This window comes from Capra hircus, chromosome 4, assembly GCF_001704415.2.
Source record: "Capra hircus breed San Clemente chromosome 4, ASM170441v1, whole genome shotgun sequence".
Taxonomy (NCBI): Eukaryota; Metazoa; Chordata; class Mammalia; order Artiodactyla; family Bovidae; genus Capra; species Capra hircus.
In genome coordinates this window covers 95,433,596-95,460,304 of record NC_030811.1, presented here as the reverse complement: position 1 = coordinate 95,460,304, position 26,709 = coordinate 95,433,596, and the positions used below count along the sequence as shown (strand labels likewise).

The 26,709-nt window shown below is 38.5% G+C and overlaps 1 protein-coding gene across 1 annotated transcript in view; it reads left to right on the top strand.

Moving 5' to 3' along the window:
* LRRC72 (leucine rich repeat containing 72) overlaps positions 1-19,466 on the top strand; it is a 53,325-nt gene extending 33,859 nt beyond the window's left edge. Inside the window, exons 4-8 of the mRNA XM_018047356.1 lie at positions 181-291; positions 10,311-10,400; positions 11,659-11,811; positions 16,688-16,715; positions 17,771-19,466. Coding sequence (XP_017902845.1) covers positions 181-291; positions 10,311-10,400; positions 11,659-11,811; positions 16,688-16,715; positions 17,771-17,936 — 548 coding nt within the window. The 3' untranslated portion in view covers positions 17,937-19,466. The remainder of the gene's footprint in view (positions 1-180; positions 292-10,310; positions 10,401-11,658; positions 11,812-16,687; positions 16,716-17,770) is intronic.

Below are 26,709 nucleotides of genomic sequence, written 5' to 3'. Positions count from 1 at the left end.
ATCTGTATTTCACTCTGAGTTAATTTTGTATCTGCAACAATCTCTATACTGATAATTACAAGCCAGGTATTACAGTACTTGCTATACTATTATCATGAGATACAAAGAGGTGTAGTACAAAACATTTTTCTTCATTTAAAAAAAGTTTTAAATCTTACACAAATATTATATTTTTTTCAGGTCTGCACTATTTGCCTTCATTGCATATACTCCTGCTACATCACAATGAGTTAATAAACCTTGACGCAACAGTAAAAGAATTAAAGGGAATGCTAAATCTGAAGACCCTAAGTATTAATCTGCATTTTATATGTCCATAACTTAAAAGTGATAACACTCTATTTCATGTTTTTAATTTAAATTAGATCAGTATTTTTAACAAAACTACTTAGATATTCCTGAAAATAAGACTAGATCTTAATCTCTTTAAAAATACATTTTCAAAAGAACAATAGGTAGAAAAAACTTTTGTGAAATGATACAGTATGAAAATGACAAAAGTGACCCAAAAAAGTGTTACATGTTACATCTGTGTTTTTGGTTTTTACCTCAAAAGGAAGTTTTGGCATTTATTATATGATTCCACTCATTCATATAAATGTCCAGAATGGGTACCTTGATCAAGATAGCAACAGTGAGAGGTAACTGTTTTAAAATAGATTAGTGTTTAACCCAGGGTTGGGGATGAGGGTCTGTGGAGTAATAGCCCGGCATTTCTTTTTGGGGTGATGAAAATGTTCTGAAATTGAAGGTGGTAATGGTTGCACGTCATGCAAAATACCAACCTGGATGAAGCACAAGCTGGAATCAAGATTGCTGGGAGAAATGTCAGTAACCTCAGATATGCAGAGGACACCACCCTTATGGCAGAAGTGAAGAGGAGCTAAAGAGCCTCTTGATGAAAGTAAAAGAGAAGAGTGAAAAAGTTGGCTTAAAACTCAACATTCAAAAAATGAAGATCATGGCATCCAGTCCCATCACTTCACAGCAGATAGATGGGGAAACAATGGAAACAGTGACAGACTATGTTCTTGGGCTCCAAAATCCCTGCAGATGGTGACTGCAGCCATGAAATTAAAAGACGCCTACTCCTTGGAAGAAAAGTTATGACCAGCCTAGACAGCATATTAAAAAGCAGAGACATTACTTTGCCAACAAAGGTCAATTTAGTCAAAGCTGTGGCTTTTTCAGTAGTCACATGTGGATGTGAGAGTAGGACCATAAGGAAAGCTGAGTACCGAAAAATTAATGCTTTTGAACTGTGGTGTTGGAGAGGACTCTTGAGAGTCCCTTAGACTGCAAGGAGATCAAACAAACCAGTCCATCCTAAAGGAAACCAGTCCTGAATATTCATTGGTAGGACTGATGCTGAAGCTGAAGCTCCAATATTTTGGCTACCTAATTTGAAGAACTGACTCATTGGACAAGACCCTGATGCTAGGAAAGATTGAAGGCAGGAGGAGAAGGTGACAACAGAGGATGAGTTAGTTGGATGGCATCATTCACTCAATGGACATGAGTTTGAGCAAACCCTGGGAGATAGTGAAGGGCAGGGAAGCCTAGCGTGTTGCAGTCCATGGGGTCGCAAAGAGTCGAACATAGCTGAGTGACTGAACAACAACAACGATTGCACAATTCTGTGAATATACTAAAAACTATGAATTGTGTATTTAAAATTAGTGAAGCCTGTCATATGGACATTATATTAATAAAGCTGACACCAACCCACCCCCCACAAAACAGCATATTTTAATGGAAGTTTTCTATTGGGTGAACCACAAAATTAATTCATAGATAACCAGGAGCTGGCCTCAGTATTTGAAGAAAGTGTGAGATGGGTTGCAAAAATAAATAATACGCAGTTCCTACTCTCAATAAGCTTATAGTGTTGAACAGTAAATAAACTGGTGAGTGAGTGAGTGAGTGAAGTCGCTCAGTCGTGTCCAACTCTTTGCAACCCCATGGACTGTAGCCTGCAAGGCTCCTCTGTCCATGAAATTTTCCAGGCAAGAGTACTGGAGTGGGTTGCCATAAACTGGTCCTTGATGGCAGTTCAGAACAAACGTTTCTAGGTGGACCGAGGGAAAAGAGTCAGAGCGGTGAATGGGTTTTCAGATTTCAGAGTTTGAAACTTCTTTATACGGTGTCAAAAAATAGATGTTTTCTTTCCCCCTATTTATTTTGTATTATTTTCTCAGAATCGCCTGAGACAGTGATTTAAATATGTGTAAACTGCTATTGTTGGTGGAGGTCTCGATCAAATCAATACATAGTTATTAAAGTTTTCAAATATTTTCAGTGTTGATTAGTTGTATCTACTGTAAGGAGAAATTATTTAAGTGCTTATAGGTAGGTTCTTTAAATCTAACTATTAAGATTTCCCTAAGTTCATGGGAATTCAGTGCTCATTTTTGAGATGTGATAAGGTCTGTTAAAGACTTATCAGGATTGACATGCATATTTGTATCTGGCCCTTCTGTGCTGAACGGATGCTTCTGTGATTAAGAGACTGATTATGCAAGATCTACTCTACCTTACCTTCACTTTTCTGTAAAATGGGCTAATAGCTACCTCTCAGGATTGCTTCAAATATTAAACTAATTCTGTAAAATATGTGGGGTTATTTTTTTCCTTTCTTTTTTCTTTCTTTTGGCTGCTCTATGTGGCTTGTGGGGTCTCACAGTTTCCTGACCAGGGGCTGAACCCAGATGTAACAACAAAAATATTATTTTACTATGGATAGTGTAAAGTTAGATAATGAATTAAGATGCACATGGTCTAGAAATTCTGCTTACTGGTAAAGAGTTTTTTTTTTTTTTAATTGACATTTTAAATAATAATCATTATAATAACAACATGTTTGGAAAATACTTTCTTATAATATTCTCATTTAAATCTTTCTAACAATCCAATGATGTGATTAGCATGATGTGATTAGAATTATTCCCTCTATAATGATAGAAATGCAGGGCTCAGAGCGTTAACTAGACTACTAAGGAATGTTAAAACTTAAACTCATACTGTGCTTCTTTTGTGTATCATTCATTCATTCAATAAATATTTATCATGCATTCATTGAGTGATACTCTTCTAGATGGGGACATAAAGGTAAACAAGAAAGACCCCATCTGGATCTGTATGGAGCTTACAGTTTTCTAACAGTCAACCTATGTATTTCCTGGAAACCTGAGGGCCCTGAATGCAAAACTAATCGGATAAGTTGCCAAATATAAGAGCTTAATAATTTAAGCAAATTTATTTTACAAGGCAAGATTTGGAGGTTAGCAATCAAGGTTGCCATCATAGTCAACAAGGTTATGCCCAGAAGTGCCTGGTGGGGGCAGGGGGCCAGGCTGGGGTATGAATGGAGTCTGAAATTCAATTCAGTGCCTGCCTCCCATACAAAGCCTCTCTGTGCATACAGAGTAGTGTCATCCCTGAGGTGGGGTGCAGGATTGCCTTTTCCTGCTCTCTGAAAGTCTGTCCGCTCAGCCTGGTAGGGTGAGGTACATACCATTGTCTGTCACAATGTTTTAAGTGACCTCTACTTAAAATCATAGTGATGTAGTTCGTTATATAAATAGTTATAACTGAGACTCTTAGAGGGATTTTTTTTAATAGAGAAAATGCTGTATATAATTGCCCCCCCAAAATATTTTCTGAAAAATTTTAGTACCAAATAAGCAGTTTGAACCCTTACCCCATTTTGGTTAAAGATATTATATATTTTTAAAAAAGTTGGCATTTACTAGCCGCTAATTATATTTGTGCAGTAATGTCCCCAAATTAAGTTTCTATAAGGTTCATTTGCAATCACAGAATAGACTCAGCTCATTAACTAAAATGAGAAATCCCTGTATTTTCAAGTGTTAAGAATTTTGTCTTTTCAAGTTGTAAAACTGTATAAAATGCTGAAATGTTATTATTCCACTTCAATTACTAGTTCTTTAGAGGGTGAGAAAATAGCCTGGAGGCTAAACCTCTAATCCATTTCAGCACTGCACCCTCCACTGGCATTTATAAAGAGAACTGCCGAGAGATTGCCCAGGATTGCTCCCATGGCTGGGAGCTTCAGGGAGGCCTAAAACTGCTGCAGAGTGTGAGGTCCTGGAAACTGGAATTCCTGACTTCCAGGCTGAGTCAGGAGGGACACACCTTTTCTCTCCAGGCAGTCTACCTTTCCACACCCTTCTCTCTTGCTCCATTTTCCTCTTTCCTTCTCTCCTCCAAACTCTTTCTAAATCTGTACTGATGTCAAAGACCTGCTTTGTTGCTGCAGACTTTCACTGACCTTCAGCCTCCCTGCCTCTTTGCCTACATGGAAAAAAACATTCCAACAGCAACAAAATGCTGAACCCATTCTGTTTCTAAATCTTTAGTCTCCCCATTTCTAATTATCTCTGCGTTTCATGAAGCTCCACTATTAGAAAGTATATTTGGACTCCCACATTCCAGAATTGTTAAGACTTGCTTTCCTTGCAGTCTTTAAAGATTCACCACTGGAGACAGGAAATGCCCCTTCTCAAAGGTGCGATCTCCAGCTTTTACAGATTCTGCTCTTAAGCATATCCTGTCCTGCCCTTCCCCAGTTGGCCGCAGTCCACTGCTGATGGCAAACAGTCAGGGAGTGAAGAGGGATGCTGAGAGGTCATTGTGGGATCATGGTCTCAATGGTCTCTTTATTTATTTACTTGGCTAAATCAGGTCTTAGTTGTAGCACACAGGGTCTTCATTGTGTCTTGTGGGATCTTTCCTCATGATGCACAGACTCTCTAGTTAGTTGTTCCATGGCTTGTGAGATCTTAGTTCCCTGACTGTCAACTACAAACTGGCGCTTGCCAAGATGGTTGCCGACGACTGACCAACAAGGGCATCGCCATCGCCATCAAAGACTAAACCCCACACTGTTGACCTTCAACACCCCCTGAGAGAGTTCAGGGTGGAGTAAGGCACTCTGTGCTCCAGGCAGTCTTGTGGGACAGGTGTTTAGATAGATGTTTTAGGAACAGATTTTATGATCCCAATCCTTGCATCTCCTCATATCTAGAAAAGCCCTAAATTCCTTCATAGTGACATCAGGTCCTACAACAAACTTTTTGTAAAATGAATGCTTAATGGTATTGAACTCCCGCTTTACCAAAATCCTACATATTGACCTTCCCCTACTACCTCTTTGGAGCAGTCTCTCAGAGCTATCTGAGGTACTGCCTCCTGGGCTGCAGTCCTCATTTTGCCCCAAATAAAACTTAATTTGCAACTCTCAAGTTGTACATCTTTTCAGTCAACATGACCAAGGATTGACCCTATGGCCCCTGCATCGCAAAGCAAATTCTTAACCATTAGACCACCAGGGAAGTCCCTCAATGGTTACTTTACCCTGAAATGCCCCTCAAGGTTAGGACTACTTCTCCCATACAATGCAATAGAGCAGTCCAATCTATTAAAAATCCAGCTGGATCTTTTACTGCTGTTTATCCTGAAAGAGCATCCCCCACTCTCTTAACCCCTGGTTTAGTTCAAGTTTGTCTTTCAAAAATCAGGTATCACTTCCATACTCTGGACAAGCTGTGGCCCAGAGATTTTAGTTAAAGTGAAATGGTAACAGCGGTGATTCTGATCTTGTAAGTAACCTTGAGCCAGAACCTCTGTCTAATTGTTGACAGCTAAGCTTCAAGTGGGCCTTAGAAAGCATCACTACGAACAAAGCTAGTGGAGGTGATGGAATTCCAGTTGAGCTATTTCAAATCCTCAAAGATGATGCTGTGAAAGTGCTGCACTCAATATGCCAGCAAATTTGGAAAACTCAGCAGTGGCCACAGGACTGGAAAAGATCAGTTTTCATTCCAATCCCAGAGAAAGGCAATGCCAAAGAATGCTCAAACTACTGCACAATTGCACTCATCTCACATGCTAGGAAAGTCATGCTCAAAATTCTCCAAGCCAGACTTCAGCAATATGTGAACTGTGAACTCCCTGATGTTCAGGCTGGTTTTAGAAAAGGCAGAGGAACCAGAGATCAAATTGCCAACATCCGCTGGATCATGGAAAAAGCAAGAGAGTTCCAGAAAAACATCTATTTCTGCTTTATTGGCTATGCCAAAGCCTTTGACTGTGTGGATCACAATAAACTGTGGAAAATTCTGAAAGAGATGGGAATACCAGACCACCTGACCTGCCTCTTGAGAAATCTGTATGCAGGTCAGGAAGCAACAGTTAGAACTGGACATGAAACAATAGACTGGTTCCAAAGAGGAAAAGAAATACGTCAGGCTGTATACTGTCACCCTGCTTATTTAACTTATATGCAGAGTACATCATGAGAAACTCTGGACTGGAAGAAACACAAGCTGGAATCAAGATTGCTGGGAGAAATATCAATAACCTCAGATATGCAGATAACACCACCCTTATGGCAGAAAGCAAAGAGGAACTAAAAAGCCTCTTGATGAAAGTAAAAGAGGAGAGCGAAAAAGTTGGCTTAAAGCTCAACATTCAGAAAACGAAGATCATGGCATCTGGTCCCATCACTTCATGGGAAATAGATGGGGAAACAGTAGAAACAGTGTCAGACTTTATTTTGGGGGGCTTCAAAATCACTGCAGATGGTGATTGCAGCCATGAAATTAAAAGACGCTTACTCCTTGGAAGGAAAGTTATGACCAACCTAGATAGCATATTCAAAAGCAGAGACATTACTTTGCCAACTAAGGTCCGTCTAGTCAAGGCTATGGTTTTTCCTGTGGTCATGTATGGATGTGAGAGTTGGACTGTGAAGAAAGCTGAGTGCTGAAGAATTGATGCGTTTGAACTGTGGTGTTGAAGAAGACTCTTGAGAGTCCTTGGACTGCAAGGAGATCCAACCTGTCCATTCTGAAGGAGATCAACCCTGGGGATTTCTTTGGAAGGAATGATGCTAAAGCTGAAGCTCCAGTACTTTGGCCACCTCATGCGAAGAGTTGACTCATTGGAAAAGACTCTGATGCTGGGAGAGATTGGGGGCAGGAGGAGAAGGGAACGACCCAGGATGAGATGGCTGGATGGCATCACAGACTCAATGGACGTGAGTCTGAGTGAACTCCGGGAGATGGTGATGGACAGGGAGGCCTGGCGTGCTGCAATTCATGTGGTCGCAAAGAGTCAGACACAACTGAGCAAATGAACTGAACTGAACTGAAGTGAACTGAAGCTTCCTTCCACAGGCTTCTCTGTACAGGCACAGATGGAACTGCTTTTAACTTCTCTGTATAATTTCCTCATCTATTAAAATGGACATGCTGATACATTATTAACTACATCAACTTTCTTCAAAGATGGTCTTAAAAATATTCAGGTTCATTTAAATGGGATTTTAAATTTTGCTTTAAAAGTTAATAAAAATTAACTGGTGCAATTATTTAGATAATTTTTTTTCTCTTCTGTTTCGATAAATAGCTTCACACATGTGACTCATGGAGCTCAAGCTTGTGCAGTAAAGTAGTAGAAACATTTTGATATATTATTGGGAGATGTAAATTGCTTAGACTCAGAATCCCAAATTAAGATAAGCAAGACAGTGCTGGCGCCATCAAGGTGTACTCTATAAGTAGCCTAGAGGAAAGGTGAATTAAATACTGTTAACCTATTGAAAGTGAAAGTGTAAGCAATTTCACTTCATAGTTCCTGAAAGAATGTACCCATATATCATAGAAGGCTTTCAGAACTTTCAGACACAGGAAGCTGATATCATATCTTAGAAACTTTATTTATGGTAATTTTAGTAGCATCAGTCCAAAACTCATAAATCCAAAATATTAAATGCTTGATAGTATGGAGGGGAAAAAAAGAATTAAAAATGGGATTCCTTCCTTCTAAAATTTGAGTAAGGAAAAAAGTAAATAATAAAAACAGAATAATTTAAAATTATTTAATTCTATTTTTTAAAGTTAACTTAGAGACTAATAGCCCAGTTTTCTGACTTGCTATCACTTAGATTTTATGATGAGATAATGTTGAACCACACTAAGCGTGAGTTTTTAGGATTATGACACCTTTTTAATAAGTAATAATAGTAAATCCAAATTTGGTGATTTGTTTAGCAAAAGCCAGAAGTATTACAATACATAAAGAAGTTAGTTAACCAAGCACCAGGAAGAAAACCAAGAGAAGGAATTAAATAGTAATGTTCTCAGAGGGAAAACAGACTATGAAGGGTATCCCCAAAGTAAATGTCATTGTAAGATGCTTGTGCATTTTCCACTAACATCACATGCAAAAGCAGACTCTGCTCCTAGCTGCTACAATGTAGGACAGGGTTATGAGGTGTCCGATGTGATTCTCCAAGACTAACCACAGAGCAGCCTTATGCACAAAAGTGCATGTGAATTTTTCTTCCTCTTAAACTCTCATTAAAAACAACAGTGCTTTGCTTTTATATTCTTGAAGGTGATCGTTTTTCTTCTTTTTCTGGCTCAAACTACAATGCATGATCGCTGTGGACCTTTTTAAATCTGTCCTTATTACTGGTTTAATATACATCCGTTCTATTCCCCATCCTGTAGTTATAATTATTTTGTTACATTAAATTCCTTGTCTTTTAAGATTAAAATTCAAACCAGTTTTGTCACGTAAGAAATCTTGAAAAATATCCATTTTATTTTTCCTCTAGTTTCCCCCAATACATACACATTTCCTTTCTTTTGAATTTTCTTGTTGCCCCTGGCTCTATATTTTCTTTTATGCCTTTCCTCTTATAACTTTTGTTTATTATGCACCAGGTGTCTTCCAATGCCTGCTTTAAGTCCCTCTAAAGCTCATGTTTTCCACAGGGAATAGCTATATATAACGATTTTATTAGCCGGAAAAGTTAGTGTTTATACAACAAGTATCAGAATGTTTTATTTCCCGCAGAAAAAAGCATGCAGATAATTAGCTTCTTCAGTTTTTATCTAAACAGTTTGTTTTTCAAGCATGCCCTCTGCCCTGTCTTCTTTATGTTGCAAACTCTTCTTTATAAATATTAATCAGTTTTTTCCTGGGTTTCCAGTGCTTAATACTTTCATGCTTTTATCAAACCTAGTATTCTATAAATAGTCAAATGCTACGCTGAATGTCCATTAAATGAGCCTCATTCTGTTGAGTGATATTTGTACAATAGCTGGAGCTCTTTCTGTTACTGCCATCTAGTGGTTCTCCTCACTAGGTATATTTTCCAGAAATATTTTCTAGAAATTCCATGTAGGCAGAATCCAATAGCTAAAGATATCCAAGTGAAAATTATAAAAGACTGTATTGAAATGACGCTGCTTAATATTATCTAAAGAAGGAGAGGGAAAATACTCTACCTTTTCTGTGGAAAATAAAATACAACTTCCAGTTGAAGATTTTTAAAACGTTGATGCATTTTTTTAAAATCTTCTGATGCCTAAGGGATGTCATGAGAGAAATGCCAGGAGTTCTTCTGCATTAGCATGCCTCCCGCCTCCAGCAACTGTAATAGCGAGCATGGCTCTTTAGGTATCCTAGCACATCCACACAAGGAAATCCGAATCCCCTGTGCCTGGCCAGAGGTACGCGGGGTGCAAAACCAGCATCTGTTCACCTCTGCTCCTGCTGAGACCTGAAGCTGCTACTGGCTTTACATGTTCTGAACTGGGCACAATGGTGGGAAGCCAAGAAAGAAAACTCTATTCAAACGGTGTACCACATCTCAGCTCATCTCCTCACAGACCCCAATGTGACCTTTGAGAGGGGAAGAAGAGAACCAAATGAGCAAATCCTTTCATGAAGAGCAGCAGCAGGAACCTTCTTTTGTTGTTGTTCAGTTGCTCAGTCGTGTCCGATTCTGCAACACCATGGACTGCAGCACACCAGGCTTCCCTGTCCATCACCATCTCCCAGAGTTTGCTCAAACTCACGTCCATTGAGACAATGATGCCATTCAACTGTCTCATCCTCTGTTGTCCCCTTCTCCTCCTGCCTACAATCTTCCCAGAACCCTCTAGAGCTGATATTAAGTTCTTCCTTTACTGATTAATTTATGGGCATGTTAAAAAAATTTTCCATTTGTGGCAGATTTGGGTCACAGATACATCCTCAGCACCTAGCACAGTTCCTAAAGGATAGTAAGTATTCCAAAAATATCTGTTGAATGTATGAATTTAACAGATAGAAAAAGTAAGTCCTGCAATGAATAGGTAAGGTTTTGGTGAAACCAAAAGTCTGTGAAGCAGGGCTTCACATATGTTTTATATTAATCTTGCGATTTTCATATAATGTATTAAATGAAACTGGTTTCAAAATCTGACATCTTAATTTGGCTTCTTTCTTTGCAGCTCTCTACCAAAACCCTTTATGCCAGTATAACCTGTACCGTCTATATATAATCTACTACCTTCCAGGAGTCGAGTTGCTTGACCGAAATCGTAAGAACATTTCTTCTTGAAGAGAAATATTGGAGAGTCAGTCTTATAACTCAGTGGTTTAAAATGCTGATATCTTTGATCTTTGAAAATGACTGTCTTTGTAAATGAAAGGTTTTCAATTACTTATTTTTGAAATTTTTGCTGTATGAAATTTGCTCTAGTTTAGGAGCTTATCTGTTGACTACTTTATAGGAAAGACCATCTAATAGAGCCTGGAGAAAGGTCTCCTTTTGATTCTAGCTTTGTCAATAATACATGTTTTTCCTTATTCTTTTTTAAATTTTTAATTTTTTTTCAGTTATGTGTTGAATACTCATTCACTGACCCCCTGGCACTCTTTTTTTTATTTCAAAAGTGAGACAATTGGACTAAATCTCTTAAGGCTTAGCCTATTTAAATTCTAAAAGTCATATTCATATGTGAAACGAATCACCAGTCCAGGTTCGATGCATGACACAGGATGCTTGGGGTTGGTGGACTGGGATGACCCAGAGGAATGGTATGGGGAGGGAGGTGGGAGGGGGGTTCAGGATGGGGAACACGTGTACACCCATGGCGGATTCCTGTTGACGTGTGGCAAAACCAATACAATATTGTAAAGTAATTAGCCTCCAATTTAAATAAAATTTATATTAAAAAATAAATAAAAGTCATATTCTTTGAAATTCTGCAAGTATATATGCATCTATATACACTAAAACCTGTAATCAATCATAACCTCTTTGTGATATATTTTTAAACATTGCAGACAAACTAGTATGTCTGATTTGTATAAGCCACAAAAAAATATCAACCTCATTGCATGATATTTTATTTTTTGAGGTCTGTTTTACCTATAAGTGCTATTTGCCTACCTACCTACTGACCTTTCCAGAGATGTGAACATTCTTAATCATTTGTAACTGAGTAACTTCTTAATGAGGGTATATGAAAAGCTTATGTTTATTCTTCTTCTTCCTCATAACCTTGAGGAAAAGAAGAGATGTGGCACAGCTGTAATTTCGATCATCCATGGTGATGCATTAGAATGTCTGGATGAGATAGGATAGATCTGTGCCCTGCGACATGAGGGACATATACTGAGCTTGCAAGTTTAAGGAATTAGCTTGGTAAAGTTTTTACAAATTGATTATGACAGGATGTTCACATATAACGTAGTTAGGACAAATCCATTTTTGACAGAAATCCTATTTTTTGACTCACTCTCCATATCTATTTATAATGCTATGCAATAACATTACTTTTTTGCATTTGTCAGAAGTTACAGAAAAGGAAAGGAGGTCAATGATTACGCTTTTTAACCATAAAAAGGCTCATATTGTTCAATCAATAGCATTCAGAGGAAAAGTAGATGCCTCATGGGACCCTCGATCACCATTTAAGCAAAAACCAGCGCAGAGAGTACCTTCAGGTATTTTGAAAAAAGAAAAAAATGAAATTAGAACTCCACAAGCTTTTGGTTATTTTGATTATAATAACTTCAATTTACAGTAAGCTAAGCACTTACGTACTGAAATATTTTCTAATTTTATTAGCCTAATTAGGTATGCAACCTTCATCATCATTTGTGTATATTAAATTAAATAAGATAATGTGATCACAATTAGATAACACATTGAAGTCCACACCCCAATATCTAGCACAGCATAAAGGGCTCAGTGAATAAGCTGCAATTGCTACTATTATCAATGACTCTGGACAATTTCATGAATTAAGGCTAGAAGCTTTTGATAACATAGAAAAATATTAAAAATAAATAAAGATCATTGCAATTATGCCATCCAGAAATAAACATTGTCATTTGGTTGTACTCTCATACACTGTGAGCATATGTGATCATATGTAAGTATGTAAGTATAACTTGAATATCTTCAGTAATGTATTCATTAGTTGGAATTTAATTTTCTTATATGTAACAGAAATCCAACTACAGTGACTTAAGCAAATAGAGCTTTACTTTACTCACACAACAAAGAGTGTCCAAGGTTAGTATAAGGTTAAATGATGTTTTCGGTGTTTGAGAATACATCTATCTTTTGTTCTGTGATTCTTAATGTGCTTCACGGTTGCCAAGTGGTTATTGTACCATCAGGTGTCACATGGGGGGATGAAAAATGGTGCAAAGACAAAAAGCCTTTTCCTCATGACATTTTGCCAATGAGACAACATATATTTGAAAAATAACCAAATAGTTTCTCTCGAAACAAAGGGAAAAAAGATTAAATTGGAAAATAGTTTTGAAGAAATTACCCAGAATGCAACATAGAATAAGAAGCAGGTGATAAGGAGACATTTGGAAATAATGTTTACTTCCTATATAAATTTAGTAATAAATGTTGTAATCCCACAGGGAAAAATAGAGAAATTGGGCTGAAGGAAATGTTTGAAATGGTAATGGCTGGCAGTTTTCCAAATTTGTTAAATGTTATAAATCCTTAGATTCACCAGACAAAATTAATTCAAAAACATAAAAGACATAAAACAGCAACAAATAACCACACCAAAGGCAAAATGAGGTTAAAATAGAAAATTGTAGATTACCTACAAAAGAATAATTTATAGATTTACAACACACTCCTCAACTGCCATTATGGAAATCAGAAGACAGTGATCTAATACTTTTAAAATGCTAAGGAAAATAAATAGTCAACCAAGAATTCTGCAACCAGCTAGATTATTATTCAAGAATGAGCAAGATTTTTAAAAAATGGCAAAATCAAGATGAAAAGTCAACTGTTTATCATGAAGTTTTTGCAACAGAAACGGTTGAAAAAATATTAAACACTTATACATGTCCATGTATATTCAACAATTAATATTCTATCATATTCACCATCATCTACGAGGCTTTACTTCTTATGTAAACTCAAAAATATCAAGTATTGATGAACCATTTAAATGCTTCAGTAGCAGACATAATGAAATTTCCTTCCTAAATAATTTGGCCTGTAAATTTAAAAAATAAGGACATTCTTCTATAAAGCTACAATGCCATAATCATACCTAAGAAAAACAACTTATTTATATTTAATTTTATGTTATTTAATATCTAATCCATATTCAAATTTCCCACGTGTTCCAAGATGACTTCTACAACTGCTTTTTCAAACCAGAATCCAGTCAGGGCTCACAATTATGTTTGGTTATTGTGGTTCTTCATTGTTGTTTAGCCGACAAGTTGTGTCCAACTCTTTGTGACCCCACGGACTGCAGCATGCCACGGTTCCCTGTCCTTCACTTCTTCTGGAGTTTGCTTATTCTCATGTCCATTGAGTTGGTGATGCCATCCAACTATCTCAGTCTCTTTTAATTTAAAACAGCCTCCATTTTTTTCCCATGACTTTTTGAAGGGACCAGGCCAGTTACATTATAGAACGCCCTATTTGTATGACTGTTTCCACAGAGTATAATTTGACATATTCCTCAATCCCCTTTATATCCCATAGAATAGGAGAAACACCTTGAGGACACGTTCTGGTAGTCCCCCAGATCAGCAGCAGCATCAGTTAGTAGCTTGCTGCAGACGCACATACCCCAGGAGCTGTGTTTTAACAGGCCTTTCAGGTGATTCTGATGCATACTCCCACTAGGAGAACAACCAGTGTAGAGGCAAGAAACAAGTTTTAGGATCAGATTCTCCTGGATCTAAACACCAGTTCTGCTAGTAATCACATGTTTTTGGACATGACTTTGCTTCAGCCTCCTGATTTTTAAAATGGGGGTGATATCTTCTTTTGGCTGTCAGGATGCTTATTATGCAAACCATTGCAACACCTGATCTGACACGAAACAACTGCATGGTAAGTGGGACTGTTCTATTGGTTGGTCACTTGGTTTTTCTTTTAGTTCATGTAAAAGCTAATACTCAAACTAAATGCTACTGGATTAGTGGGGGGCAGGGGGATAAGCCATGCTGTAGTCGAAAAGGAACCTCTGGATGGAAAATCCCCACTCTTAGAAACAACTAATGCACCTATTAACAAGCAATATAAGGCCACCTGCATCTGTTTATCATGAGTGTTTTCCAAGTGTGAGGAGGATAGCTGACTACTACCTTTAGAGCTTTACATTTCTTTCATATCAAATCTCCAAAAACAAAATTAGGGAAGAAAGGATAGAGAGAGTATTTCATTGCATTTGAAATCTTTCTTCTTAATCCATGTCCTTAATTCATAGATAGGTTGACTATAACCCTCCCCCAAATTGGCAGCATGACCCTAATTAATCCATCAATCTCCAATTCATTTTCCATAAACCAAACATTTATAATGAACTTAGTAGAACTCCCTATGTAAGCTCTTAAAACTGTGCCTTATAGTTTCATAGTTTCTATATTTGTTCTTACTGTGATGTGCACATTGAGGATGATAAATTCTTTCATTGGAAATAAACTACACTTGAAAATGTTTATAAAGCAGTTGTAACACCACATTTTGATTTTATTACTCTTCACCTTAAATTGAGAAAGAAATCAATTCTATTCCAAATAGCTTGAGAAGCAAGGACAACTTGAAATTTCTTCAAATCCCAGGAATAAAATTAAAAAAACACAACTGGAAGAAATATTTGCAGTATATACAATAGGTAAAAGTTAATGCCCATTATATCAAAGGATCCTATAAATCAATTTGAAAACTAGTGACAAAAGATGTGGAGATTTATAGAAGGAAATAAATGTGATGTCCAACAATCAGCTTCACTAGTGAGCAAGTAAGTGCAAATTAAAACAATGAGATAACATTTTCATCCTGCAGTTAGGCAAACACTGGAAAGGCTGGTGAAGTGGAGGAGGGATAAAAGCATAACTCATACATAATAAGTGGGAGTGTAAACTAGTTCAATATTCTTGCAAGGTCATATGGCAATGTGACAGTACCCATGCACATACATACAGAATATGCAACCTAGTCAACACAGCAACTAAATTTGAAATCTCTCTACTACAGAAGTATCTGCACACACACAAACAGATATATGTATAAAGTGCTAATTGAAACATTTTTTTTGTAATAGAAAAACAGTAGAAAGTCTAAATGGTCACTCATAGAAAGTTAACTTATGGCACATCCTTACAATACAAACTATTGGAATAAAGAATCATTCCATGATAAATCTTGAATACCAAACAACAATAACAAATAACTGCATTTGGCGGAATATAATGCGTTCCCTTCTCTAGGGGATCTTCCCAACTCAGGGATCAAACCCAGGTCTCCTGCATTGCAGGCAGTTTCTTTATCAACTGAGTCACCAGAGAAGCCCAATATAATGCGGAGTCATGACAAAATGAGAATGGTCAGCAAATAAATCTTTTTGTGTATGTATGTGAGTGGACATGTATACGCACACAGAAGGCTGGAAGCATACATACAAAACACTTACTAGTGATACTACTGATATGAGGAACTGGAAAGGTCAAAGGGGAATTTCACTTTTTACTGTTTTCTTGTTTATATTCATCATAAGCAAAATGTGAGCTTTTTGTAATTGAAAATGTAGACAGAGTCTGGGGAGATCAGCAAAGAAATGGAAGACTTGCACCAGCCACTTGTAATGGGAGTGATGCCATGAACCCCTCTCCTAAGGCAGAGTGTCCCTGCTGCCTGTGGGTTGGCAGGAGCTCAGACTGTGGGCTTTGCTGGTCCAACAGGTGTTGGTACATTCCATCACTAGCCTGGCACTGGGCCTCTGGAGAGGAATAAACAAAGCAATGACAGTCTCGAGAAGATACCATAGGAAATCCAAGCTTTGAGGACTAGCCTTTGAGCTCCAAAGCTAGGGAAGATGTAGATTCTTATGAACTAGGGTTTGTTTATTCTGTTTCTTTGAAGTTAATGCCAAGAATCCAAGTGGCTTAAACTGCCCTAAATATTTTTTCCACATTTGGTCTGTTAGTCCATTTACAGATGTATGTGTCTATCTGAAACAGAAAAAGGCTCTCTTTCTGCACAAGGGACTCAGTATCTTAATTATAAAAATCCCCACATGGGTTCCAGTGGTAACCAAATTGATAGAGCATTTTGTTCTCAGTTTTGAGGCAGGTATTGTAGTAAAGAATTTGCCTCAAGACATTAGACATTAGAAACACCTAAGGTTCTATATCTGAGAGAAAATTTCAGTTTGGGGTTAGGCATCATGGCAATTTTGATGAACTGAACTATTTATCTGAAAGACTGCTCAAAACCCAGAAACATATGCTCTCGACTTTTTCCTTTATAGCATTATTTCATTGTTTTAAAATGCTGAATAAACATTTGAAAAATACTAATTTAGAATTTCTTTTTCAGACTTTGCATTTGCAAATAATGTAGACAAGTAAGTGATTTTTAAACTTTGCTTTTATTATCATGTTATTTCATAATTGTGGTGATTCCCTAAATTATTCCCATTTCCCCAAATGAATTTTAATGAGTTAAAAAATGACTAACTTTTTGATAGGAAAAATCACACTATCTTCCTGTGATGAATGATTTCAAGCTATGTATTTATATTTGATATATTTAAAAAGAAAGAAAGTCGCTCAGTCGTGTCCGACTCTGCGACCCCATGGACGCCAGGCTCCTCCGTCCATGGGATTTTCTAGACAAGAGTACTGGAGTGGGTTGCCATTTTCTTCTCCAGGGAACTTCCTGACCCAGGGATCGAACCCAGGTCTCCCACATTGTAGACAGACGCTTTACCATCTAGGGTTTTTAATATTATTATTATAACCTAAAATAAATTAAGAGGTGGAGTGAGGTGGAGGGAGAAGTTAGGAAAAAAGTTAAACCCGATATTAAAAATGAAGGTCCTTACTTCCTTTTTACTTTTCCCCCAAGTATGTTCAGTGAGTGCAATTATTAATATTTTATACTCACTGGAATTTATATTTTTAAAATAAATACTTCATAACTGAAAAAATCTTAATTTATGAATATTGATAAATTTTTAAAATCATCATTCTTTTCATTTTGCACTAAGGAATTTTCTCTTTGGATTCAGTCTTGAAAAATATTATCTCCCAGCACTTTTTATAAAATGTAGCATAATACAGAGAAATAATAACTTTTCAATAAAATGTATATAAGATACTAATACATATCATAGCTATAAATATTTTAATCATTTCATTTAACCACTGACTAAACGTGAATGCAAGAATAGTCACATTTATACTGACATCTATGATAGCTGATCCCAAATACATCCATTGTATTTTTAAAATATACAATAAAAACAGTGTTACTTGTCCTGAAAGGCATTTGTCAGTAGGGCTCTAAAGTTATTTGTCAGTGGTACTATACTACAAATAACAGAAAAATATGGCGCTGATGCCTTTAAATTAAATATGTGTTTTGGTCTAATTGATTTTATAATTGCCATTTTTGCAGAACTATGTTTGACGACCCAGAAGATGCTGTTTTTGTAAGGTCCATGAGGCGATCAGCAATGGCTATCACCTCTCTGAACTGGGACACAGTGCCAACACAAGAGGAAAAATACCTTGAAGAGAAAGACACAGGACCTGCCCAAATGCTTACAATCACACTGAGATAGCCCCTGGGGTTTCTAGAAATCTTAGCAGCTTTCAGTTATATATTAAACTTTTCTCTGATTAGCATATTCTTTATTAACTGTGGTGTTATTTGAAACATTAGGATGTAAACAAACACCAAGGAAAAATAATTCCTACATTTTCTCTTAAGTTTCTTTTGAAGTTAAACATGGATATAGAAATATATGCAAATCATTTTAACAAATTTTCCCAAAAAATGAACACATACATGTAAGGATCATCATAGATCAAGAAATAGAACATTACCAGTACTCTAGAAACCTCCTCATTCCTGTTACCAGTCCAATGCCCAGTTACTACATAATCCTGATTTCTAAACCATGTATTGTGTTTCTAAGCACATATGTTAGATATTAATATACATTAATATGGTTTCTAAACCATATATTTATGTTTTCGAAAGGCATATAAATGGAATCATAGAAGCTGAATTATTTTTTCTGGCTTCTTTTACTCAACATTGTAAAATGGACCCATGTTGTTGTCAGTAGCAATAATTCTGTCGTGCTCATTGATATATATATAGTATTCCATTGTATGACGATGACACAAGGTATGACTTTCACTCTCACCTTTGGAGGCATTTATCAGTTCTGGGTGTGAGCTTATGATATGTGGTTGGCCTATCCAGAAGCACTCTGTAAAAGGGAAGCAAAAACAGAAAACTTTTCAGCAGTTGCCTGGTGCTGCGACACAAAACTGGACACGTAAGGTAACTCAAAATATATTGCTGATCTTCTCCAGCTAAGCTCAAGAGCTAGATAAAAGCTTATAAAAAGCAGAGCAACATGTCCCCTTATCTGATGGTGCCTAGACATTATCACACTGTACCACAGACACACTGTAGAAGTGGGGCTGAAATCAAAAGCAAGAGATGAAAACCCGAGCGGGTGTAGTGAACAGTCGCCAAGAATCTGTGACCTCCTTTTACCTCTGGGCACATAGGATTCTGTGCACAGCTAGAATCTGCAGTCTGGTATGGTGGCTGGCAGAAGGTTACAGCTGAGGCAAAGAAAAAGAGAGTTTCATGAATGGCTGATATAAAGGCAAAAATGACAGCATGTGGCTTCCAAGAGTACTTCACAGAAATAATCAAAATGTTCTCTTCCTCTCTCCTTCTCATTTAACCCGCAGGAAGCCAGCTGTCATGTCATGACACTTACGCAGTCCTCTGGAGAGACCGATGTGGTGAAGAACTGAAACCTACTTCCAGAAGAAAGTAAGGAACTAAGTCCTCTGCTGACAACTGTGAGTTACAGTTCTTCCTCCAGACCCAGTTAATCACCTTGCAAGTGGGTCTTCCAGATCCAATTTAAAACCCTCGGAGGACTGCAACTCTGGTTGAAAGCTTCATAACACCCCCCTGAGAAACTCCAAGCCAGAACCACACCATCAAGCTGCTTCTATTTTTGGCCTGCAGGAACTTCATGAGATAATGCTTACTGAAGCTTCAAGCTGATAAACTTTGGGATAATTTGCTATATAGTAATAGATAATTAATACAATGTGTGTGTGTGTGCTCAATCGCTCTAATATCCGACTTTTTCCTTATGGACTGTAGCCTGCCAAGCTCCTCTGTCCAAGATATTTTCCAAGCAAGAATACTGGATTGAGTTGCCATACCCTCCTCCAGGGGATCTTCCCAACACAGGGACTGAAACTGCATCTCCTGAGTCTCTTGCATTCACAAGGTGGATTCTTTAGCACTGAGTCACCTGGGAAGCCCCAGCAACACAATAACCCAGCCTAATCCATAATTTTAGTATTTGTTGTAAGTAATGATATCTTCAGAGAGGCAGTGGCACTCAACTCTAGTACTTTTGCCTGAAAAATCCTATGGATGGAGGAGCCTGGTGGGCTGCAGTCCATGGGGTCACTAAGACTCTGACATGACTGAGCAACTTCACTTTCACCTTTCACTTTCATGCATTGGAGAAGGAAATGGCAACCCACTCCAGTATTCTTGCCTGGAGAATCCCAGGGACAGGGGAGCCTGGTGGGCTGCTGTCTATGGGGTCGCACAGAGTCGGACACGACTGAAGTGACTTAGCAGCAGCAGCAGCAGCAACGATATCTTGTAAAGCCTCTGGCAAGCTGAGAGGGCTTACAGTGCAGTCTTCAAGGGTCACATCAGCAGCAGCAGAGAGCTACTCGCTGATCAGTTTGAGGAATGCTACTGCATTCATTCTAGAACTGGGAGCCTGAGCTGAACTCATCAGGAACAGAATACCATGAGACCCAAAAACCAATTACATAGGGTGGGCAGAGCAACAGTCTATTTCAGGATGGAAATGGTGTATTTTGGTTCAGATTTAAGATGGCTCATAAACTACACAAGCAGTATTACTTTTTAATTCAGTTGAGTTCAGTTCAGTCGCTCAGTCGTGTCCAACTCCTTGCAATCCCATGAATCGCAGCACGCCAGGCCTCCCTGTCCATCACCAACTCCAGGAGTTCACTCAGACTCACGTCCATCGAGTCAGTGATGCCATCCAGCCATCTCATCCTCTGTTGTCCCCTTCTCCTCCTGCCCCCAATCCTTCCCAGCATCAGAGTCTTTTCCAATGAGTCAACACTTTGCATGAGGTGGCCAAAGTACTGGAGTTTCAGCGACAGCATCATTCCCTCCAAAGAAATCCCAGGGCTGATCTCCTTCAGAATGGACTAGTTGGATCTCCTTGCAGTCCAAGGGACTCTCAAGAGTCTTCTCCAACACCACAGTTCAAAAGCATCAATTCTTAAAGATGGAGAAGCTCTATACAGTAAACAAAAACAAGGGCTCGATAAAGGACAGAAATGGTATGGACCTAACAGAAGTAGAAGATATTAAGAAGAGGTGGCAAGAATACACAGAAGAACTATACAAAAAAGATCTTCATGACCAAGATAATCACGATGGTGTGATCACTCACCTAGAGCCAGACATCCTGGAATGGGAAGTCAAGTGGACATTCGAAAGAATCACTAGGAAGAAAGCTAATGGAGCTGATGGAATTCCAGTTGAGCTATTTCATATCCTGAAAGATGATGCTGTGAAAGTGCTACACTCATTATGTCAGGAAATTTGGAGAACTCAGCAGTGGCCACAGGACTGGAAAAGGTCAGTTTTCATTCCAATCCCAAAGAAAGGCAATGCCAAAGAATGTTCAAACTTTGTAATTAGATTTCAGTAAATGGAGGATCAGTTCAGTTCAGTTCAGTAGCTCATTCGTCTCCGACTCTTTGCCACCCCATGAATCGCAGCACGCCAGGCCTCCCTGTCATCACCGTCTCCCAGAGTCACTCAAACTCACGTTCATCAAGTCGGTGATGCCATCCAGCCATCTCATCCTCTGTCGTCCCCTTCTCCTCCTGCCCCCAATCTCTCCCAGCATCAGAGTCTTTTCCAATGAGTCAACTCTTCGCATGAGGTGGCCAAAGTACTGGCGTTTCAGCTTTAGCATCATTCCTGCCAAAGAAATCCCAGGACTGATCTCCCTTAGAATGGACTGGTTTGATCTCCTTGCAGTCCAAGGGACTCTCAAGAGTCTTCTCCAACACCACAGTTCAAAAGCATCAATTCTTCGGCGCTCAGCCTTCTTCACAGTCCAACTCTCACATCCATACATGACCACAGGAAAAACCCTAGCCTTGACTAGATGGACCTTAGTCGGGAAAGTAATGTCTCTGCTTTTGAATATGCTATCTAGGTTGGTCATAACTCTTCTTCCAAGGGCTAAGCGTCTTTTAATTTCATGGCTGCAATCACCATCTGCAGTGATTCTGGAGCCCCCCAAAATAAAGTCTGACACTGTTTCCACTGTTTCCCCATCTATTTCCCATGAAATGATGGGACCAGATGCCATGATCTTCGTTTTCTGAATGTTGAGCTTTAAGCCAACTTTTTCGCTCTCCTCTTTCACTTTCATCAAGAAGCTTTTTAGTTCCTCTTCACTGTCTGCCATGAGGGTGGTGTCATCTGCATATCTGAGGTTATTGATATTTCTCCCAGCAATCTTGATTCCAGCTTGTGCTTCTTCCAGCCCAATGTTTCTCATAATGGATTCTGCATAGAAGTTAAATAAGCAGGGTGACAATATACAGCCTTGACGTCCTGCTTTTCCTATTTGGAACCAGTCTGTTGTTTCATGTCCAGTTCTAACTGTTGCTTCCTGACCTGCATACAGATTTCTCAAGAGGCAGGTCAGGTGGTCTGGTATTCCCATCTCTTAAAGAATTTTCCACAGTTTATTGTGATCCACACAGTCAAAGGCTTTGGCATAGTCAATAAAGCAGAAAGAGATCTTTTTCTGGAACTCTCTTACTTTTTCGATGATCCAGCGGATGTTGGCAATTTGATCTCTGGTTCCTCTGCCTTTTCTAAAACCAGCTTGAACATCTGGAAGTTCACGGTTCACGTATTGCAGAAGCCTGGCTTGGAGAATTTTGAGCATTACTTTACTAGCGTGTGAGATGAGTGCAATTGTGCAGCAGTTTGAGCATTCTTTGGCATTGCCTTTCTTTGGGATTGGAATGAAAACTGACCTTTTCCAGTCCTGTGTCCACTGCTCAGTTTTCCAAATTTGCTGGCATATTGAGTGTAGCACTTTCACAGCATCATCTTTCAGGATTTGAAATAGCTCAGCTGGGATTCCATCACCTCCATTAGCTTTGTTCGCAGTGATGCTTTCTAAGGCCCACTTGACTTCACATTCTAGGATGTCTGGCTCTAGGTGAGTGATCATACCATCGTGATTATCTTGGTCGTGAAGATCTTTTTTGTACAGTTTCTTCTGTGTATTCTTGCCACCTCTTTAATATCTTCTGCTTCTGTTAGGTCCATACCATTTCTGTCCTTTATCGAGCCCATCTTTCATGAAATGTTCCCTTGGTATCTCTAATTTTCTTGAAGAGATCTCCAGTCTTTCCCACTCTATTGTTTTCCTCTATTTCTTTGCATTGATCGCTGAGGAAGGCCTTCCTGTCTCTTCTTGCTATTCTTTGGAACTCTGCATTCAGATGCTTATATCTTTCCTTTTCTCTTTGGTTTTTGCTTCTCTTCTTTTCACAGCTATTTGTAAGGCCTCCCCAGACAGCCATTTTGCTTTTTTGCATTTCTTTTCCATGGAGATGGTCTTGATCCCTGTCTCCTGTACAATGTCACGAACCTCCATCCATCATTCATCAGGCACTCTATCTATCAGATCTAGTCCCTTAAATCTATTTCTCACTTCCACTGTATAATCATAAGGGATTTGATTTAGGTCATACCTGAATGGTCTAGTGGTTTTCCCTACTTTCTTCAATTTAAATCTGAATTTGGCAATAAGGAGTCCATGATATGAGCCACAGTCAGCTCCCGGTCTTGTTTTTGCTGACTGTATAGAGCTTCTCCATTTTTGGCTGCAAAGAATACAATCAATCTGATTTTGGTGTTGACCATCTGGTGATGTCCATGTGTAGTCTTCTCTTGTGTTGTTGGAAGAGGGTGTTTTCTATGACCAGTGCATTTTCTTGGCAAAACTCTATGAGTTGCTTCATTCTGTATTCCAAGGCGAAATTTGCCTGTTACTCCAGGTGTTTCTTGACTTCCTACTTCTGCATTCCAGTCCCCTATAATGAAAAGGACATCTTTTTGGGTGTTAGTTCTAAAAGGTCTTGTAGGTCTTCATAGAACCATTCAACTTCAGCTTCTTCAGCATTACTGGTTGGGGCATAGACTTGCATTACTGTGATATTGAATGGTTTGCCTTGGAAACGAACAGAGATCATTCTGTTGTTTTTGAGATTGCATACAAGTACTGCATTTCAGACTCTTTTGTTGACTATGATGGCTACTCCATTTCTTCTGAGGGATTCCTGCCTGCAGTAGTAGATATAATGGCCATCTAAGTTGAATTCACCCATTCCAGTCCATTTTAGTTCGCTGATTCCTAGAATGTCGACGTTCACTCTTGCCATCTCCTGTTTGACCGCTTCCAATTTGCCTTGATTCATGGACCTGACATTCCAGGTTCCTATACAATATTGCTCTTTACAGCATCAGACCTTCCTTCTATCACCAGTCACATCCACAACTGGGTATTGTTTTTGCTTTGGCTCCATTCCTTCATTCTTTCTGGAGTTATTCCTCCACTGATCTCCAGTAGCATATTGGGCATCTACTGACCTGGGGAGTTCCTCTTTCAGTATCCTATCATTTTACCTTTTCATACTGTTCATGGGGTTCTCAAGGCAAGAATACTGAAGTGGTTTGCCATTCCCTTCTCCAGTGGACCACATTCTGTCAAATGGAAGATGGGGTATTGCAATACTCAGGTTAACCACTAAAAGAATAGTAAAATTAAAAAGTTATTTTTAATCCCACAATCGCCAAAAAGGAAGAAAAATCTATTCCAACTGCAAAAGTATGGCTAACAAATTTTACTTAATCTTTTTAGAGAACTAATGGAAATATATCTCATTTGTATGAAAAAGATTTGTTTCAAAATGCACTCCTCAATACTGGGTACTTCTGGTTCAAGAATGAAGACCTATTTTTCCACGAGAGGAAAACATTACATTAAATACCATTTGGAGAAAAGGACAAAATAAAATACATGATCCTAACCTAAATAATCTAAAACTCTACCAAAACAGAATACACAATTGAGAGAATCTTTAATTATTTGCTTCAAAAAACCAAGACCCATTCAAGTGGGTTCAAGAGGAAGCACATTTATTTCAGGATCCATCACTTGATCTTTTAACTGGGGAAGAGAAAATACTGATGCATAGATTTGTGGAGGGCTGCGGTTATAAGTTAGGGCTCTGGAATTGGACAATCTAGTTTAGCCCTTCCACTTACCAGTTACGTTACTTGGACAAGTTAGTTAATTTCTATACAGGCTTTAATTTCCTTTTCTTTAAAACAATGTTACTTCAGAGAGTTGCAAGGATTATACTAGATCATGTATGTAACGTAAGTAGAGTGGCTTTCTCAAAGTGCTCAATATATGTCGTCTATTACAGTTGACCCGTGAATAACTTGGGTTTGGTCTACATAGATTCACTTATGGGCAGATTTTTTTTCCAATAAATATGTAGCACAGTACTACATGCTCTGTAGTTGGCTGAATTCACAGATGTGAGACTACAAATATGAAGGACAGATTGGAAAGTTATACTTGGATTTCTGGAGGGTGGGCATCCCTAACCCCTGTGTTGTTCAAGAGTAGTTGTGCCTCTTAGAACTATACCTAGCACCAGAGACTGATGTTTGTGTTCATTCAAAATGTACACGTTGAAATCTAATTCCCAGTATGATGGTACTTGGAGGTAAGGCCTTTGGGAGGCAATCAGGTCATGAGCGTGGAGCCTCATGAATAACAGGATTAGCAAGCTTATAAGAGGCCAGAGAGCTAGCATGCCCTTTCTGCTAATGAGGACATAGTACAGTGGCCCTCTGTAAACCAGGAAGAAGACACTCACCAAGAACTTGACCATGCTGGCACCCAGGTCTCGAACTTCTAGCCTCCAGAACTGTGAGAAATAAATGTTTGCTGTTTAAACCACCCTAACCCATGGTAATTTGTTTTAGCAGCTCAAACTAGGACATGCAACCTATTAGGGTTCTTCAGAGATACAGAATCATTTGGGTACATGCATATTTACAGAGAGCAATTTATTTTAAGGAATTGCGTCATGCCATTGGTGCGGCCAGGGCTGGCAAGTCCAAAATTTGTAGGGTAGGCTGGTACAGACTTGAAATTCAGGTATGATTTGGTGTTTCAGCTTTGAGTCCAAAATCCACAGAGCAGGCATTTGTTTGCTGGAGGCTTATTTTTGCCTCTGATTGTTGTTTCCATGTTACTGGCTTCTGCCTCAAATCTGTGATATACGAGGCAGAAAGAAAACAGACAAAAAACCAAGTATCACTGCCTGGTCCTGAGGGGCCTAGCCAGTCGGCTTCCTCTGTTTGTTTTACATGTAATGTCCAGGGTTTTCAGTCTTACTTAGGAGGAGGAATAAGGAAAAGTATGTATACCCTATCTTCCCAGAAGTGTTCAGATTTTTTTTTTAATCTAGCTGAACTAATTTCACTTGTGGCTTCTGAGTTTAGTGACATATTTAAGAAGGCCTTCTTCATGCCAAAGTCACTAAGAATTCATTCATGGTTTCTTCTGGAACTGACAATTTTTTCACATTTAAAATTAGTCATTTGGCATCATCTCTGAGATTAAGTAGTTTTATGTAAGTGTATGAATTTGCTAGCTACACTACCCTGATCAATTACATAGCTACCTGATTCATCGCAGACAAATTAAGATCACCATTTAAAAAGATGCCTTTATTGATTTATAAAACTAGAATTTTATCTTTAAAGGACATAGAAGCTAGGCTAGAGCCACCTTTTGGTGGGGGGGGGGGGAATCTGTTTATCTGCTAAAGTATTCAATCATTATTAGCAGGAAGAAGAAAGTTGTTTTTACTAAATTAAGATCTTGCTTTTTGTCCATGCAAATGATGCTTTAATATTATGAGCTTACATAAACATTATTAATTTCTATACAATTGCAAACAGATATGCTTTTCCAAAATAAACACTGCTGCTGCTAAGTCGCTTCAGTTGTGTCCGACTCTGTGCAACCCCATAGACGGCAGCCCACCAGGCTCCCCCGTCCCTGGGATTCTCCAGGCAAGAACACTGGAGTGGGTTGCCATTTCCTTCTCCAGTGCATGAAAGTGAAAAGTGAGTGAAGTCACTCAGTCATGTCTGACCCTTTGCAACCCCAT